The sequence below is a fragment of the Molossus molossus genome, unplaced genomic scaffold (genome assembly GCF_014108415.1).
Source record: "Molossus molossus isolate mMolMol1 unplaced genomic scaffold, mMolMol1.p scaffold_m16_p_2, whole genome shotgun sequence".
NCBI lineage: Eukaryota > Metazoa > Chordata > Mammalia > Chiroptera > Molossidae > Molossus > Molossus molossus.
Genome location: NW_023425355.1, coordinates 106,300,134 through 106,320,582, shown reverse-complemented (window position 1 = coordinate 106,320,582; position 20,449 = coordinate 106,300,134). Strand labels below are relative to the sequence as shown.

Sequence of the window (20,449 nt, the reverse complement as noted above, 5' to 3'; positions counted from 1 at the left end):
AATTGCCCATTTCCCTCTTTCCAGCCGCTGGCAACTACCAGTCATTCTTCTCTCCGCTTCTATGAGTTTGACTATTCTTTTTTAATTTTTTAAATTTGTCTTTATTGTTGATAGTATTACAGATGCTCTCCTTTTTCCCCCATTAACCCCCTCCTTCCTGGTTCCACCCCCCTCCCTTTACCACACTATTGTCTGTGTTCATTGGTTATGCATATATGCAAATAAGTTCTTTGGTTAATCTCTTTTTGCAACCCCCCCCCCCCCCCCCCCCCCCCCCCGTCCCCCGTCCCTCTGAGATTCATCAGTAGATTCATCAGTCTGTTCCCTGCTTCCATTTCTCTGGATCTATTTTGTTAGTTTATTTTGTTCATTAGATTCCACATATAAGTGAGATAGTGATACTTGTCATTCTCTGACTGGCTTATGTGGCTTATTATAATACTCTCCAGGTCCCTCTATGCTGTCTCAAAGGGTAAGAGATCTTTCTTTTTACAGCTGCGTAGTATTTTATTGTGTAAATGTACCACAGCTTTTTTATCCACTCCCCTACAGATGGGCACTTGGGCAGTTTCCAGATCTTAGCTGTTTGACTATTTTAGATACCTCGTATAAATGGAATCTTGCAGTATTTGCCCTTCTGTAACTGGCCTTTTCGTTTAGCATAATGTCCTCTAGGTTCATCCATGTTGCAAATGGCAGTATTTTCTTTTTTATGGCCGAATAATATTCCATTGAATACATATACCACATTTTATTTATCCATTCATCTGTCAGTGGACATTTGAGTGTTTCTATATCTTGACTATTGTGAATAAAGCTGTAGTGAATGTGAGAGTACAGATACCTTTTCAAGATCCTCACTTCAATTCTTTTGAATATATATAGCCAACGGATATATGAAAAAGTACTCAACATCACTAATTATCAGAGAAATGCAAACCAAAACCACAATGAGATATAACCTCACACCTGTTAGGATGGCTGTTATATATATGTTTAAAGAAAAATAGGTGTTGGTGAGAATGTGGAGGAATTAGAGATCTTGTACACTGTTGTGTGGAATGTAAAATGGTGCAGCCACTATAGAAAACAGTATGGAGATTCTCAAAAAAATTAAAAACAGAGCTACCATATGATCCTGCAGTCTCACTTCCAGATATATATCCATGAGAGGAAATGCCAATGAAATCCAAAACCTCGAGGCCTGCTGTCTTAAAATACAATGGCATTGTGATCCATGGTCTAAGTAGACTTAAGTAGCGTGGAATTATTAGTTTGTTTCTAGCTCATTACCTGATTCACTGGTTTTTCTTAGGGAGTCTTTAGGTGTGACTACAAATCAGTTGCTATTCTAACATTTCGTAACTTCAACCTCAAAATGCATGCTAGAGTCTAACTACTTATCCCCTTGCTCAGAATGTTTTTAGAGCTCTCCTTTTTGGAATTACCTTCAGAACCATTTTATAAGCCACTGGAGGGATTGATTATTCACTTCATCATTCAATAAGTATTTGAGTCATGTACATTTTTGAGCACTTTATCGGGTACACAAACAGGTGACATAGACATTAAGGGCAGTCAAGGGGAGGAGTGCGAACAGATGTATGTGTGCAAGAAAGCACCAGGACATGTGAATAGGGAGCAAAGAGTGGCTCGGCTTCCCTAGAGAAGAGACTATGCAAGGGAAATAAGATTGGAAAGGTGAACTGTGGCCACATTGTACCTTTGATACTGGGCCTAGGAGTTTGGAGTTTGTGCTATGAGCAGTAGGGAGCCATTGAAGGGTTTTGTGCTTTTAGAGTTTTTTGTTTGTTTGTTTTTTTATCCTCACCCGAGGACATTTTTTCCATTTTTTGTTCAGACAGAGTGGGAGGGAGAGAAACATCGACGTGAAAGGGACACATCGAGTGGCTGCCACCCACACAACCCAACCAGGGCCGGGGACAAACTGCAACCGAGGTATGTGTCCTTAGCGGAAACCGAACTCGGATCTCTCTGGACTGCAGGCTGACGCTCTAACCGGCCAGGGCTGCTTTTAGAGTTTTAACCTGCCAACTAGTGGCAGTAGAATTGGAATTGTAGATCAGCCTTGCAATTTCTTTTACCAGTTTGTTACTGACTAAAACTAGTTTTACACATCTCAACTGCATGTTCACTTGAATGAACTTTGAGTAACATTTGATTTGATTGTTTTCAAAAGTTAAATTCACTCTTAAAGGAAAAAAATTGCTTTAATTGACCTTATTCAAATAAATAGGATATGCCAAAGGAACAGAAAAAACTCCAAGCAAAAACTGTCCTGAGTAGTTTGAGAGATTGCATTGTTAGAAAACATTTGCTGCATCAGAGGGTCTCTTGAAAGTCAGCTTATAATTGGATGTGTGAATTTTGGTAGATTTGTGTTTTTTTAATTACTTCATAGTTACATGTGTGTAATTAATGTTTTGAGTTGGTATTTGCCCTACCTTTACTGGAGTGTACTAAAGGGAAGAATTTAGATTCTTGGAGACATTGTGGAGGGACTTGGAGAGTATTATGCTAAGCGAAGTAAGCCAGTCAGAGAAAAACAAGAATCACATGATATCACTTATATGTGAAATCTAATGAACAAGATAAACTGATGAATAAAATAGAAACAGGCATGGAAACATGGAACAGACTGACGAACTTCAGAAGGAAGTGGGGAGAGGGGGCAGGAAGAATTTAACCAAAGAATTTATATGCATATATGCATTGCCCATGGACACAGACAACAGGGTGGTGAAGGCCTGGAGTGGGACAGGAACCTGGAGGAGGCAGGTATTGGGGGGGAAAGGGAGGGCGTCTGTAATACTCTGAACAGTAAAGGTTTTTTAAAAAAATAATAGGGATTCTAATAGCAGTGCTAAATTCTCTTCAGGTGATGTATTCTAACATTCTAATTAACTAGTTAACTTCTGATTGCAGGTGCCACTCACCTCTCGTCTGAGGAGGTACCTGCGGCTGCGTTCTCATCAGGTAGGATGAGAAACTTGCAGATAGAGTGACATTTGCTGTCTGTTACAGTTTTCTTCTTTGAGATCAGGTGTTTGACCCCTCTGTGATCTTGGCATTAGCTGGAGTGCCTTCTCAGTGGAGCCCAGCAGTAGTGCCTGCTTTAGAGAATTAATTCAGTCTCTAAAGTGTAGTAGGACTGAGGTGTGTGATGGAATTTCCATTCTATAGTTAAAAACTGCCTTCTAAATTCTATCAGTTAACTGTTGCTGTATTCCTAGCCGCTTCAAAAGTTAGTGGCTCAAAATAGTAATTATTTATTTTTTAGTTCATTATTCTGCAAGTCAACCATTTGGGCTAGGTTCAGCTGAGTGGTTCTGCTGTTCTTAGCTTGTCTCCCTTGTGCCTGTGGTCAACTACAGGTTAGCAGGGAGCTCTGCTTCTGAAGATGGCTGGCTGTCAGCTGGAGCAATGGTAGGAGGGTAGGAGCACTAGGCTATACATCTCTTATCCTGCAGCAGACTTGTTTTCATGGTAGCTGAGCAGGTTTCTAAAACTGAGTAGAAGCAGCAAGACCTGTTGAGGCCTAGGCCTAGGATTGTGTAAATACACCATCATTTCTGCTACATTCTGTTGCCCTAAGCAAGTTACAAAGCCAGTCCAGATTCAAGGAGTGGGAAGAAGCTTCAAAGTTACCTTGAAAAGGCATTAAGAAAAGGTGAAGCATTAGGGCCATTTTTACTCTCTATCATACAAATATAGGTTACTCTTAAAGGCTTCAGTTACTCCTTTAACATTTAAAAACTCATGTGTTCTGTATGTTCAGAGTTAAAGAATGATCAGAAACAAATAGGAAAGTTATTAAAATTGTTCACAAGTCAGGGCGTTGATGACAGTCCTTTTATGAAGCTGAATTTTTTTGGAGCTTGGACACTCTGATACTGAATGTGCCTCACATTTTTAAGTCATTCACTAATTCCAGATCCTTGCTACTAAATGATGTGAAGAACATAAATGGAGGTTTAAAATGTAGCTACAGATCGTGTTATACCACTCTTATCAGGAGGTAGGGCCAAGGGCCAATGTCTCCTTCTAGTTAAATCTGGGTGGGCTTGTGCCTACTTTAACCAATACAATAAAATATGTGACTTCTGAGGCTATCCTAAAGCACAATGCAGCTTCTGCATTGTTCATTATAACATTTATGCTGGGGCCCCTGGGCTGCCATGTAAGAAGTCTGACTACCCTGAGGCCCCCTGTGCTGAAGAGGCCTCGTGTATGTGTTCTGGAGATAGTCTCTATTAAGCCTAGTTATCCCTGTCAAAGGTGCCAGATAAATGAAGAAGCCTCCAGATAATTCCAGCTGTTCCCCCCAGCTGAGGTCCAAGACATCTTGGAGTAGAAAAAATGCCATGCTTTATCTGAATTCCTGACCAGAAGAATTTATGAGATGATAAAATGGTGGTTGCTTTATGCCACTATGTTTTATAGTGCTTTGTAATATTAGCAGTTGATACCTGGAACAGCATAAATGAATAGGCATGGCTATATTCTAATAAAATTGTGGACACTGAAATAAGAATTTTATGTAATTTTACATGTTACAAAATATTGAATATTATTCTTTTGATTTTTTTCAATATTTTAAAATGTAAAAGTAATTCTTAGCCTCATGGGCTATACTAAAAACAAGCAGTGAGCTAGATTTGGCCTAGTGGCCATAGTTTGCTGACCCCTGATCTAAAAGATTATGTAATACTTGTAAAATTTAAACCTAAAGGCTTCTAGTCAAGATGGCTTTGATTTCATACTTTAAACTTGTATCTCTTCAAACAAATGATAGTTGATAAAATTAAAAATTAGACATTTCTGTGATCAAGAAAAAATAAATCTCTGGACCAGAAACAGATCAAACAGTAAGTGGAGATTTTTAGTCATGGGCTTCTAGTTACTAACGTGCTGGAATCTAGATCCAGAAAAGGGTAGAGATGGCTGGGAACTATATTTCTGTAGATAATGAGGATCAAAACACTCAGTAAATGGAGGAAATGATCCCTGACTGTGTGAAGTCAAGGATTGCCCGTGGTCAGAGACAGAAAAAGATAATACTACTTTTCAAAGTGGCAAGCAGGAGAGTAGAGAGAGAGAGACTCAGGGCCAGATACAAATGTATTATTGGCTTACTGTCTAAATCTGAACTTTTCTCCTATTGGTGAGATGGGACTGAGAATCCTGGGAGGAAGCAGCTCTCAATGGAGAGAGTGACTGAAGAAGGAAAAAATGAGTTTTCTCCCAGATTAGCCTGCAAACAAAAATTTCAAAGTGATGACAGTTGTTCAAATTAACAACCAGCAAATAAAGTCGCCCCCAGTGAGAATCATTTTACAGTGACTTTAAAGCTTAAGATTTCAAACTGATAAAGGAAGAGTAACATCCATTACAATTTTTTTTTTAAAGCTAGCCCGTATCTGGTAGGAACTCATATTTGAGTTTGATTTTTTTAATAAACAGAGGTGGGCAAAAGTAGATTTACAGTTGTGAGTACGTAAAACAGTTTATTATATTATTATTTATTTGTATTACAACTGTAAACCTACTTATGCCCATCACTGTATATCAGTGGTTACAAAAGTGTTAGTGATGGTGCTGTACACAAGTCACTCTGGGAGCATACTGCTGTTGGGATTGTCAAGTTGTGTCTGAATCAGAAATGGGGGGCTTTCTAGAAGAGGTGACATGTTTTCTTTTTTTTTTGGTAAGTGCCCCTAGTGGGAACCGAACCCGGGACTCTCTGGTCTGCAGGTAAACACTCCAACCGCTGAGCCAAACCGGCCAGGGCGTGACATGTTTTCTAAGCCTTATAAGGATAAGTTTATATGTTTTCAAAGTGAGAAAGTAAGAAGGCCTTCATGACAGAAGAAGTGGTATGATTATGTAAAGCATAGGGGTGAGAAGCAGCATGGGGGTAGGAACTGCAGAGATTCTGCATTGTTAAATGTTAGAGTATAAAATCAGGCAGAGTATGGTGAAAGATGAAACTGCAGAAGTAAGTGCAGCTTGATTGTGGAGAAACTTGGTAGCCTTCATGAGGATCTTAATAAAGATCTAGGAGCAAAGGGAAGCCATTAAAGTCTCAGCAATGAAGAGACATGGTCTAATATGTGTGGCAGATAAGTCTCTTGCATTTGGGTGGAGGATGAATTTGAGGGTAACAAGATCAGGAGTCCTAAGACCAGTTAGGAAGCTGCTGTTATAGTCTCAGTTTCAGGAAATGGTTAGGTTCTAAACTAGCAAAATGAAGGGTAAAATGGGATAGGAATATTGATTTAGAAGATAATTTCAGATGTTACCTTGGCAGGATTTGATGACTGATTGGATGCTCCAGGATAAGAGAAAGAAAAGAGTTAAGAGGTTTTTCCAGATTTTGTGACTGTATAGAGAAGGGTGCCAACTGAGACCAGTAGAAGTTAGGAAGAGCCAGTGGAGAAGAGAAGATAATGGCCTTGATGTTGATCATCCTCCAGGTTGATGTATCTGGTTGGAAGGTTTGGATTTTTTTCTTTATTTTCTCTCCCCCGTCTCTGTCTCTCTCTCTTTCTGTGTCTCTCTCTCTTTCTGTTCTCGGAGCCATAATGTGTGTGGTACAGTAGAGCACTTTGGAAAAACACCATCACTTACAAGATGGTTAGAGGAGGAAAAGGATATTAGGGAGCAACACAGGAAACCCAGAAAAAAACTTTGGAAACCAAGGCAGTTGTTTGAAGAAGGACAGTGGAAGGAGTGATCAGCATGTCAAATGCAGCATACAGGTACTTAGAGATGAGGATTGGGAAATAATTCACAGACTAATAACTTTTTCCACAATTCTAGTGTAGTAGACGCCAGTTGAGGAGTGACTAAGAGCAAAAAAGGGACGACAGACCATGACTATTTTTTAAGGAGTTTACAAGAGAAGAAAAAAGGAAGAAATTAGGTATTAGTTTGTGGATAAAGGTAGGGAGAGATTTGACCCTGTTAACAGATACAAATCTAGTATAGAGACAAAATCAGGAAGTTAAAGGCAGTTTTTTTTTTAATTTTATTTTATGGTCATAGAAAATTATTTCTTCAAACCCAAAACACTAATTGGAAAGAATGAATGCACCCCTATGTTCATTGCAGGATTATTTACAATAGCCACGCTATGGAAGCAACCCAAGTACCCATCAAGAGAGGAGTCTGTAAACAAGCTGTGGCACATATATACAATGGAATACTACTCAGCCATAAAAAAAAAAAAACACGAAATTTTACCATTTGCTACAGCATGGATGGACCTAGAGGGTATTGTGCTAAGGCAGTCAGAGAAAGGCATGCCATATAATTCCACTTACATGTGGAATCTAAAGAAAACTATAAATGAACAAACAAAACAGAAACAGATACATAGATACAAAGAACAGACTGATGGTTGCAAAAGGGGTGCAGGCTTAGGATACTGGGTGAAAAAAGTAAAGGAACTGAAAAGTACAGATTGGTATTTACAAAATAGGTATGGGAATGTAAAGTACAGTGTAGGCAATATAGTCAATAATGCTGTAATAACTATGTATGGTGCCAGTTGGGTACTGGAAATATCAAGGGGAGCACCTTATAAAGTATATGACTGTTTAATATGCTGTACACCTGAAACTAATACAAAATGATAATGAATTTAAACTGTAATTGTTTCTCTCCCTCCCTCCTTCCCTCTTCCTCTCTCCTTCCCTCCATTCATCCTCTCTCTAATATCAATTTAAAATTTTGTTAAAAGGAAGAAAGAAAGGAAAATGAAGATGGTACAGAAAGAACTTAAAAGAAGAAAACTATTTCTTCATTTAGAACTGTCTAAAAATTGGAATGGATTGCCTTGTTAGATAATGATCTCTCTGTCACTGTCAAGTAGAGTTTAGATGTTTTCTGGTCAGTTGTGTAGAAAGATACATTGGCGAGTGTCTTTGGGTGTTTTAGTCTCTGTTCAATTCTCAACAGTTTGCCCACAGTTGTTTTAAGCATTATAAATGAATGATTTATTCTGTGGACCTGATGTGCCTTGCCTGGCAGCTCTCCATAGATTCATCAAATCAACGGGCCAAGTTAATTTTTGTGCCTTTGATCTTGAAGGCTGAATTTAATCTGCAGGTTCTCAGATAAGAAGATATTGAAGCTCAGTGTCCAGAAAATAGTTTCATCAATATGACAATCAACCATGATCTGGGCTCACAGGTAATTTTGACAAGGTAGTCACTGTCCACACAAAGCAACAATGAGTATTTCAAATATTTGAGAGTTTTATTTTTATCTGTCCATCATTTTTGTAAAACACTGTTTCTCGTACTCGTAATAATTAAAATAACACTGACATGATAGGAGAAATAGATAAAGAAAAATCTGTTTCCTTTACTCTGCAATTCATATTCCTATAGGGATGCTTTTAGTTTATGTAGAAGTTTGGTTTCCTTGTGCCAAGAGGAGATAATTACTTTTCATCTATGTTCTCTAGTCCGCATCTTAGATGTTCTAGTGATCCCTTCAGTTAGCATTTAAAACAATTCAGGTGTAGCTCTGGCCCATTTGGCTCAGCGGTTGGAGCATCGGCCCATGGACCAGAGAATCTTGGGTTTGGTTCCTGCTAAGGGCACATACCTCGGTTGCGGTTTGTCTCCAGCCCCGGTTGGAGTCGTGTAGTTGGCGACCACTCCATGTGTCTCTCCCTCCTGCTCTGTCTGAAGATAAATGTAAAAATGTCCTCAGGTGAGGATAAAAAAATAAAAAATAAAACAATTCAGGTGTAACCTTTTGCTGTTTTGTCTCAAATGACTACTTGTCTGTATCCAAACCTGGCTTCCCTGTGGTACTGAAGTGTGAACAGCATAAGTTACTGAACTCAACTAATTCTCAGAAAGCCACATTTTAGTCACTACTTTCCAACTTTCTCATCATCATTTCTTTTATAGAATTGACAAGTGGTATAACTAATTAATTAGTTTTATTCTTTCTCAAATTATACATTTTAAATTCCCTCTGTTAACCTTTTAAAAATACTAATACGTAGTAAAATAAATAAATTTCAGACAGGGAAACTAGAAAATACAAGTGTACTGGAGAAACAGCTCCCCATCCTCAAAGAAAAAGCAGGAGTACCAGGTATGATAATATTTATCTTTTAAGGAAAAATATATACATCCTTGTTACCAACTGACTTTCCTTCTAATGGCCCACAGATAGGGGGTCAGCATTCCAGTTACTCCCAGGCCTGTAAGTTTTACCTGTTTTCTTAGCCTGTTTGTTTTCTTGATCTGGGAGAGTACAGTAAATGAACATCTCACAAGTCCACAGGTTGATCTTTTTCCTTTCTCAATTTAATACTTTCCAGATATGTTAGGAACATAAATTCCCTTTTAATCATATGCTTACTTTTTAACAGTTAATTATATTTTAGATTATTTTTGTTTTAAAATAAAAGATTTTGTTATGTATAAATTTAGAGAGGATTGCAAAAATAGTAAAGAGAGCAAACTTTCTGTTCCAGATAAGATAGAACAATTAAATGTAATGATATATAGGTAGCTTAAAAGTAAATGGGTGGGAAAAGATATACCATGCAAACATCAAAAGAAAGCTGTTATGGCTATACCAATATCAGATAAATTAGACGTCAGAGCAAAGAAAATTACCAGGGACAAAGATGAGCACTACATAACGATTTAAAAGGTCAGTCCATGCAGAAGACACAACAGTCTTAAATGTGTATGCACCAAATAACAGAGCTTCAAAGTACATGAAGTAAAACTCAACATAATTGAATTGAGAAATAGACAAATCCACAATTATAGTTGTGAACTTGAATGCCCTTCTTTAAGTAACTGATAGAACCAATAGACAGAAAATTAGGAAGGATATAGAAGAAATGCCACCCCCAATCAACCTATCTAATTGACATAGAATGCTCCATTTGATAACATCATAACGTATTTACTTTTCAAGTACACACATGACATTAACCAAGATAGACTATATCCCAGGTCATAAAACAAACCTCAGCAAATATGAAAGAATTGAAATCATACAAAGTATATTGTCTGATCATAATGGAATCAAATTAGAACTAAAAAAAAAAAGACTCCAGGAAAGTCTCCAAACACTTCCCTCCCCTCCTTCCTCCCACTCTAAAATCAATTTTAAAAAATACATTGACCTGAATGCAAATGAAGATACAGCATATCAAAACTTGTAGGATGTAGCTAAATCAGTGCTGAGTGGGAAATTTAAAGCACTAAATGCTTATATGAGGAATAAATGAAAGGTCTCAAATGAGTAATCTAAGCTTTTACATCAAGAAAATAGAAAAAAGAGTAAAATAAACTTAGAGAAAGCTGGAGGAAGGAAATAATAAAAAAAGAGAAGTGAATGTAATTGAAAACAATAGGGAAAAACAATGAATCTGAAAGCTGGTTCTTTGAAAATAGAGATTCTGACTTCATTGGTAATGGGTGCAGTTTGAGCATTGGGATTTTTTACAAGCTCCCTAGATGATTCCAGTGTGTAATGGGAGTTAAGAACCTTTGCTGGGGAGGCTAGATACATTTTCTTGGGGTTTAACCTGTATTGGTATCTATGGCCTAGCCCCTTTCATTTTTCCTGAGAAAAATTTGTAGCCATTTCATTTTCTCTCACTTTTTGTTGTCCTCAAAGTCAGTACTGACTATTTCCCTTTGTATGTTAGCTTCCATGTCTGACTGTTCCTTTGCCATGGGCATTGCTCAGACTAGAGGTGAGCATTTAATAGCAGCCCCCTCCACTTCACATCCATACCACCTTGATTGGATGTGATTAACTCTGAAACCCCCCTCTATTGTTTTGCAACATATCATTGGTTACTAGTTTTAGGCTGTGATCACCCAAACCATAGTGACAATGTGTCTAGTGCACCTGGTCCTGTGGCCCTAGCTCTGGGGTAGGGAACCAAAGGAAGGACTTGATTTCTCAATTCTGATGGCCAATGCAGTGCCTGCCCTCTATTTGCACAGTATTAGCAGTTGGTGTGTGGTGGATTTGAACTTGCTCAGTAAGTTTGGGTTTGTTTCTGTTTGTTTGACCATATATATATGAGGTTTGCATACCAGTTATTATTACTAAAACCTGGGGTATAGGTTATTTTTTTCTCCTAATAAATTCTGATGATCATTTTAAGTCGGGTAGACATGTGCGTAAATATTTCACTGTAGAAGCAACTCACAGCAGTAGATAAATTTGTTTCTATTGGAGAAAAAATGATGTGTTCTATAGTAAAAGCTATTCTCGTGATTTACTTTATTCTTAAGAGGTCTTATTTGTAATTGATATTTTATCTTAAAAGGGTTTATGTTTTGTAAAATGTCTCTTTTTATTCTTTGCATATCAAACCAACTTACTTATCTGGATAGTGGAAATTATTGAATATATGTACATAAACTAAAAAGAATGTACTACTAGTTTTTAATGCTTTTTTTAGTTTCAATATATGTACTTTATTTCCCAATTACAGTTTACATTCAATATTATTTTGTATTGGTTTCAGGTTTACAGCACAGTGGTTAGACAATCACATATTTCACAGTGTTCCCCCCAATATTTTCAGTTCCCACCTGGCACCTACATAGTTATCACAGTATTATTGACTGTATTCCCTATGCTTTTCTTATATCCCCCATGACTTTTTTGTAACAATTTGTACTTTTTTAAAATATGTTTTTATTGATTTTTTTTAGAGAGAGAGAGAAACATCGATGTGAGACATCATCCATCAGCTGCCTCCTGCATGCCCCCTACTGGGGATTGAGCCCAAAACTGGAGTGTGTGCCCTGACTGAGAAGCAAACTGGAATCTCTCAGTCCATGGGATGATGCTCAATCCACTGAGCCACACTGGCTGGGCCAGTTTGTACTTAGTAATCCCTTCACCTCTTTCACTCAGTTCCCCAACGCCCCTCCCCTCTAGTAACCACCAGCCCACTCTGTGTCTGTGAGTCTGTTTCAGTTTTGTTTGTTCATTTATTTTGTTCTTTAGATTCTACATGTAAGTAAAATTATATAGTACTTTCTCTAACTGACTTTTGTTTCACTTATATACTGCTAATTTTTTTTAAGTTACTGGAACTAGAGTCTTTTTCCTTAAAAGGCATAGAACAAGATTTTAATTTAGAAGGGGCTAGGACCATTAAAACCTGTCAAGATAACCATCACAGAATAGGCCACCCAAGCTCAAACCTTCCAGTGAGGTCTGTATGAGCCAAACAGTGGGCTGAGAGATTGGGAAGGAAGGGGTGGTAATAGAAGAGTGATAATTTAATTGTATGCTTCCAATTTCAATATTTTTTCCTTTATTAAAAGAAAGATTTCTTACAATTTAGACCAGAGATTGACAAGCTATGGCCTGTGAGCCATATCTAGTTTGCCACCTTTTCTGTATGGCCTTCAAGCTAAGAATGGTTTTTACATTTTTTTCCTTTTTCTTTTTTACATTTTTAAATGGTTGATAATATTTCATGACATGTAAAAAATTATATGAAATTTAAATGTTAGTGCAATAAAGTTTTATTGGAACAGAGCCATGCTCATTTGTTTATGTACTGTTTATGGCTCTTTTCATGCTGTAAGAGCAGATTTGAGTAATTGCAACAGAGACCATATGGCCCACAAAGCCAAACATAATTGCTATCTGGTCTTTTTTACAGAAAAAGTTTGCTGAACCCTGATTTAAATTCACTTCCCAGCCTTGCCTTCTTGTGTAAGATGATTTCCCCTCAGGGGGTTTGAAATTCCTAAATAATTTGTTAACAAGTCTGTATATTAAAGAGGGTAAGCCTGCTTCCTGGCAACAGGCATAACTGTGGTTGACATTGAAATACTTGTCTAAGTGGCAGAAACCTACCTAGGTAAAGTCGTATTTTCTTTTTTTCTTAAATGCTCCTTGAGGACTTTGGATAAGAGTTGACCTTCACACTCATGTCATCACAGGGGACTGATGAGGCACATTATTTGTCTTAATTTTTAAAAAACAAACTTTAAAATGACTGAGATGAGCCCTGGCCAGTTTGGCTCAGTGGCTGGAGCATCGGCCTGTGGACCAGAGAGTCTCGGGTTCGGTTCCCGCTAGGGGCACGTACCAAAAAAAAATGAGTGAGATGAAAGTATTCTTTTGCCCTGACCCGTTTGGCTCAGCGGTTAGATCGTCGGCCTGTGGTCCAGAGAGACCCAGGTTCGGTTCCCGCTAAGGGTGCATACCTCAGTTGCAGTTTGTCCCTGGCCCTGGTTGGTCGTGCGGGTGGCAGCCACTAGATGTGTCCCTTTCACATCGATGTTTCTCTCTCTCTTCCTCTCTCTCCCTCCCACTCTATCTGAACAAAAAATGTCCTCGGGTGAGGATAAAAAAAAAAAAATGTATTCTTTAGAAAGTACAGAAAGGTGTATCTACTCTAACTTCTGGTATCTCTGTTTTATGTTTTTTGTTTTATCCTCACCCAAGGATATTTTTCCATTTTTTTGTACAGATAGAGTGGGAGGGAGAGAGAGGAAGGGAGAGAGAGAGAGAAACATCGACGTGAAGGGACACATCGAGTGGCTGCCACCTGCACGACCAACCAGGGCCGGGGACAAACTGCAACCGAAGTACGTGCCCTTAGCGGGAACCGAACCCAGGTCTCTCTGGACCGCAGGCCGACGCTCTAACCGCTGAGCCAAACTGGCCAGGGCTGGTATCTCTGTTTTAAAGACAAAACTAGCCCTGGCCAATCTGGCTCAGCGGTTAGAGCATTGGCCTGTGGACCAGAGAGCACCAGGTTCGGTTCCCACTAGGGAACCAAAAAAAAACACATTTAAATAATAAAATAAAAATAAGTGCCTTTTTCGCCCTGGCCGGTTTGGCTCAGCGGTTAGAGCGTCCGCCTGTGGTCCGGAGAGACCCGGGTTCGGTTCCCGCTAAGGGCACGTACCTCGGTTGCAGTTTGTCCCCGGCCCTGGTTGGTCGTGCGGGTGGCAACCACTCGATGTGTCCCTTTCACATCGATGTTTCCCTCTCTCTCTCTTCCTCTCTCTCCCTCCCACTCTGTCTGTACAAAAAAAATGGAAAAATGTCCTCGGATGAGGATTAAAAAAATAAAAATAAAAAAATAAAAATAAAGACAAAACTAGTTGAAGGTAAGGGAAAACGGTAAAATATGTACAATACGTATTTTTTCTTCTGATTATTTTTTGTTTACTCACTCTCTAGGTAGATATTTATGGCTTTAGTCACTGGACTACAGAAATGTGATAGAGATGAAAGATATTTGAGATCAACAGGCTTGAAGGAAAGTTTTGTTTCTATAACATTGAAGCAAATTGAATTGTTTTGTAGAGAGGGTTGAACTCTGAATTAAAGCATAGGCAGTGGACTCAAATGATCTCATTGTGGAGAGGGTTAGTATTATTTACCCCAAAGCAGAGGTAATCAGCTCAAGAAACACATTTATAGTATTCATGATTTCTGGGAGGTTTTTGTTGGGGTTTTTTTGGTCCACATGGCAAGACTTGACCTTTAAGGATATAAGTACGCTGCTGCTCTGGTCTGACCAGTGGACAACATCTGTCTCTGTTAATGGCTCTGAAGGATATTTCCTGAAAACCTAAGGGAGCTGGACTTTAACATACTTCTTTACTTAAAGATTACTTCCAAATACCATCATGGATTTATCCTCTCTGTTTTTATCTCAGTCCTTCTTGAACCTGTTTACATTTTCATTCTATTCTACTTCTTGAGCTGATGAGTTCTCTAAATTCCCTAAGCATTGCTCAAAGTCCTGCTTTCTTTTTTAATAAAATTGCCTTTAGGTTTTAGGAAGTGCCCTTTTGTCACTTTAACTCTGATTGGGTGAATAAACTCAAGTCAGTCATTTCTGTATTCTCCATTGTTATCAATTTCTGCTTCATTCTTTTAGAGCAAGATTTCTCAACCTTGGCAGTATTAACATTTTAGGCCAGATTAATCTGTGAGTAGTAAGGGACTGTCCTGTGACTTGTAGGATGTTTACCAGTTTCCCTGGCCTCTACCCTGTAGATGCCAGTAACACCTCCCTTCCCAGGCTTGAGAACCAAAAATATTTTCAGATATTGCCAGGTGTCTCCTGTGGGACAAAGTTGCCTTCAGTTGGGAACCACTGCTTTAGATATTTGTCTTTTCCAAAGTGCAAATTTTGTGCTTTTTGGACTCTCTTTATAATATGGAGGCATAATACAATCAATATATCTAATTGATTGTATTGTGCTTTTCTGGATTTTTTTTTTCTTTGAGCTCTGGTGAATGTCCATCTTGAATGACAGTGACAGCTACTTTTATTGTTTCAGTTTTTCAGATCAACTGGATCATTTGTGGGTGGTGGGGAGGACAGATACCTCAAAATCTTAAAAGTTTTTTTCTTATTATAAATGCTCTCTATGTGTACTGTAAAAATGTGGAGGATGGAAAAAATTAGAGAATGTTTTTATCACCCAGAAATCCATCACTTCAATGTTACTAATGTAACTGATGTTAGTAAATTGGTTTATGGTCTTCATCTATTTTCTACATATTTTATTTCATAGATGTAATGTCACTATAAAATCAATTTTATACTGTTTTATTCACTTAACATTTTAACAAATATTTCTCTGTACTATGTCTAAATAATTGAATGAAATACTATAATATTAATATACTTTAATTATTCCTCTTTTGTTTGATAACTAGGTTTCATTTATTATTTTTATTATGCATTTCTTATGACAGTTTTGTTCATAAATTATTTTCCGTGTTTTGAATTTATTTTCAGAGATGAATATTAGAAGTAGAATTCCAGGGTCAAAGGGTATAGATATGTTTAAAATAGAGCCTTAAATTATTTTTAAGCTGCTGCATGGCCCCATAGAGAGCAGTGAATAGGGGCTCTTGCACTGACCATGCATTTCAGAAGTATGTCTCAGGGGCATATAGAAGGAAAGGAAAGGGCTGTGTTGGAACTAATCACTTTTCCTTTCCTGCCTGCTGTTCTGTGGGAATATTAATGGAGAGTCAAGTAGCCATCAAAGCACAGACTTAGATTCCAGTCCTAAAAAATCCCTTTGGGTTGAATTCCAGACAGTGTTCCTTTAAAAGGGAGTTTCACCCAAGAAAGGCATCTACTTTATACATGCATCGACACAGTCCCTGCTTTCAGGAAGTTGATGATCTAGTGGCAGGGCTGACCATGTAAAGAATATTTACAGTGCAGTTCAGGTGCTTTTTACACAGAGACTTGGGTAGAACACAAGAGTGAATGATTGTGGGAGAGAGGTATCTAGCAAGCTTTACTGAGGAGATCCCACAAATTGGTAGGACCAGGATGAGGGGAAATGAATTGACCAGGATAAACAGGGAGGGAATTGTAGGCAGAGGGAAGAGCCCTGTGCCAAAGCCGGTAAGTATGAAACAAGATGGTGTGTTCATGGAATCACATAGGGCAGAGCATGTGCAGGAGGCAGGGGAGCAGCAACTGATGAGGTGTGACAGATTGAAGCCAGAATACTGTGGGCCTGGAAGGTCATGCAGAGGAGGCTGGGCTTAGAAGAGGCAACATTCCTTGTTGTCATCCCCATGGTCTGTTTCTGACCTCAGGGTCAACTTGGAGTGCCCATTACAGATTTATCTGCCAGCTCTGCCCTCTGGTGGCCATGTGGCTCTAAGCACGCTGCTTAAACATTTCTGAGCCCCAATTTCCTCATCTTTAAAATGGCTGGTGATTTTCTGGTACAGCCATTATGGAAAAAAATACGGTGTTTCCTCAAAAAATTAAAAGTGGAACTGCCATTTGACCCAGTGATCCCACATCTAGTAATAAATCTTAAGAATCCTGAAACACCAATTAGAAATAATATGTGCAACCCTGTGTTCATAGCAGCACAATTTACAACAGCTAAGATCTGGAAACAGCCCAAGTGTCCATCTGTAGATGGGTGGATTAAAAAACTGGTACATTTACACAATGGAATACTATGCAGCTGTAAGAAATAAATATTTCTTACCCTTTGAGATGACATGGAGGGGCCCGGAGAGTGTTATGCTAAGCGAAATAAGCCAGTCAGAGAAAGATAAGTTATCACTTGATCTCACTTATTTGTGGAATAGAATGAGCAAAATAAGCTGATAAACGAAATAGATCGAGAGACATGGAAGTAGGGAACAGACTGACAAACCTCAGAGAGAAGGTGGGTGGGGGGAGCAGGAAGAGATAAACCAAAACACTTATATGCATATATGCATAACCAATGGACACAAACAACAGTGTGGTGACAGTAGTGTGGGGGGAAGAAAGAGGGACATCTATAATACTTTTCAACAATAAAGATAAAATTTTTAAAATGGCTGGTTATAAGTAGGACACATACTGACATCCCTCAGAAGAGGGGGTGGGGGGTGGGAAGAGATAAACCACAGAACTTATATGCATGTATGCATGACCAATGGACATGGACAACAAAGCCGGGGACGGGCGGGGGGGATGGGGAGGGGGGTGCCAATGGGGTAAAAAAGGAGAAACATCTGTAACCAAAAAAAAATTAAAAATTAAAAAAATAATAATAAAATGTCTGGTTATGACATTTATAGAACTGTTGTGGTAATTAGAAATAATAAAGACAGATCTAAGGATTTACCATCATACAATCATTCTGCTGATATTTACTGTCCTTTGTTATTTTCCTACACTAAATAAAAGAGCAGTGCTACCACAAAAATAGGCAGATAGATCAATGGACTGTAACAGCCCAGACCCAAAAATTTGCTTGCTTTGTTTTCTTTCCTAAAAATCATTAGCAACCCAGTTCCTTATTTTCCAGGGCTGGTGTTACTGGGGTTATATAATCTGTTTTCTAGGCTTTTACTGATAATATAATATTTCTTGTTGCCATCTATAATAAAAAAAAATTAGTGTTACTATAATAGTTTTAAGAACATCAAATTTCAGCCCTGGCCAGTTTGGCTCAGCGGTGAGAGCGTCGACCCGCGGATCAGAGTCCCGGGTTCGGTTCCCGCTAAGGGCTTGTACCTCGGTTGTAGTTTGTCCCCGGCCCCAGTTGGGGTCGTGTGGGTGGCAGCCACTTCATGTGTCTCTCTCATGTTGATGTTTCTCTCTCTCTCCTTCCCACTCTATCTGAAGATAAATGCAAAAATTTCCTCAGGTGAGGATAAAAAACAAACAAAAAGAATATCAAATTATACAGATTCTTAAAAATCTGTACCTCCCGCCCTGGCCAGTTTGGCTCAGCGGTTACAGCGTCAGCTCGCAGACCAATGAGTCTCGGGTTTGATTCCAGTTAAGGGCATGTACCTCGGTTGCTGTTCGTCCCCTGCCCTGGATGGGTTGTTTGGGACGCAACCAGTCAATGTGTCTCTCTCACATCAATGTTTCTCTCCCTCCCCCCCCTCCCACTCTATCTGATGATAAATAGAAAAATATCCTCGGGTGAGGATTAAAAAATAAAATAAAAATAATCTGTATCTCCCTCAGTCATGAACAGTTTGGTAACTCACTTAAAGATCAGAATATTACAGAAAAAAGAGATACTGTTTTAGCCCAAGTTCCTAAGACCAGAACTTCAGATGAGAAGGAGTATCTATCTCACCAGAAGTCTTGGGTCTCCTGAAAAGTAAGAAGAGAGAGTCCATTTGACTTTCTTCACTGGAAGTTTTTATAAAACAAGTATTTCCTCTATGGCATTTGCAGCCTTTTGATCCCAGTATGAATTATCCATATGGAGGTTATGTTCAATCAACAACAGAATTTTTCTGTTGCTAATCTTAACTTTGCCTTAAAATTTCTCATTGGTAAAATAAAATAGTTTAAAGGGTTTTTAAGCTTTATTGAGGTATAATGTACATACTATAAAATTCATCTTAAGTATACATTTCAGTAGGTTTTAGTATATTTTCAGGGTTTTGTACCCATCACTACTATCCAATTTTTGAACATTTCTGTCACCCCAAAAGAAGCTCTGTGCCCATTGCAAGCAGTTTCCATTCCCACTCCCAATCCTAGGCAACCACTAATCTACTTCCTATCTCTAGATATGCCTACTCTGGACATTTCATATAAGTGGAATCATACAAAAAGTATTCTTGTGTTTATGACTTCTTTCACTAATAATAATGTTTTTGCTAAGTTTTTAAACATGTTTTACATGTTGTAGCATGTATCAGTACTTTGTTCCTTTTTATTACTGAGTAGTATTCCATGGGATGGATACACCACAGATGGAATAGCTGTACCATTTTACATTCTACCAGCAATGTATGGGTGATAGTTTCTTCACATTTTCTCTACCATTTGGATTTTCACTATTATTTTAGCCATTGTGCCTTTAATTTGCATTTTTCTAATGGCTAATGATATCAAACATCTTCTCATGTGCTTATTTGCCATTGGTATTTTTTTTTAATCCTCACCCAAGGATATGTTTATTGATTTTTCGAGAGAGAAGAAGTGGGGGAGGGGGGACATCGATGTGAGAAACACTGATTGATTGCCTCCTGTATGCACCCTTACTGGGAATCGAGCCCACAACCTTTTGGTGCATGGGATGACCTTCTAGTCAACTGAGCAACCCGGCCAGGGCTGGCACTGCTTTTTGATGAAATGTCTGTTCAAGTATTTTGCATATTTTTAATTGAATGATTTGGTTTCTTACTGTTGAGTTTTGAAAGTTCTTGACATGTTCTGGATACAAATCCATTGTTGGATATGTGATTTGTAAATACAAGGTGCGGCAAAAGTAGGTTTACAGTTCGTATGAAAATAATACAATAATTAATAAATAATACAAGAATAAACTATTTCACGTACTCACAACTGTAAACCTACTTTTGCCCCACCCTGTATTTTGTCTTATTCTGTAGCTTTTTAAAAAATAGCTTTTTTTATATCCTCCCCCAAGGACATTTTGTATTTATCTTCAGATAGAGTGGAAGGGAAAGAGGGAGGAAGAGAGAGAGAGAGAAATATCAATGTGAGAGAGACACATCGAGTGGCTGCCACCCACACAACCCCAACTGGGGCTGGGGACAAACTGCAACCGAGGTACGTGCCCTTAGCAGGAACCAAACCCAGGACTCTCTGGTCTGCGGGCTGATGCTGTAACCGCTGAGCCAAACTGGCCAGGGTTAAAAATAGCTTTTTAACAGAGCCTTTGCAGATCATGATTTTCATTTTGATGAGGGTGAATTTTTCTTATACAGATCATGCTTTTGGTGTCAAGTTTGAGAACTCTGCTTAGCTAATGTGGATTCTGAAAATTTTCTCCTGTTTTCTAAAAGTTATCTAGTTTGTTTGTTTGTTTGTTTGTTTATATTTTAATTATTTGTTTTTGTTACAGATGTTTCTCCTTTTCCCCCCACTGATTCCCCCCTCCCCCTCCCTCCCCGCCCTGTTCCC

General features: G+C 38.5%; 1 protein-coding gene across 2 annotated transcripts in view; it reads left to right on the top strand.

Annotated features, from left to right (window-relative positions):
• JADE3 (jade family PHD finger 3) overlaps positions 1 to 20,449 on the top strand; it is a 153,473-nt gene that overhangs the window by 45,968 nt on the left and 87,056 nt on the right. Inside the window, exons 1-3 of one of the 2 annotated variants that reach the window (XM_036270612.1) lie at positions 2,953 to 2,997; positions 5,734 to 5,775; positions 6,332 to 6,518. The exons of the other annotated variant lie outside the window; for it this stretch is intronic. Coding sequence (XP_036126505.1) covers positions 6,471 to 6,518 — 48 coding nt within the window. The 5' untranslated portion in view covers positions 2,953 to 2,997; positions 5,734 to 5,775; positions 6,332 to 6,470. Of the gene's footprint in view, positions 1 to 2,952; positions 2,998 to 5,733; positions 5,776 to 6,331; positions 6,519 to 20,449 lie in introns of those variants that run through there. 2 annotated transcript variants of the gene reach the window in all.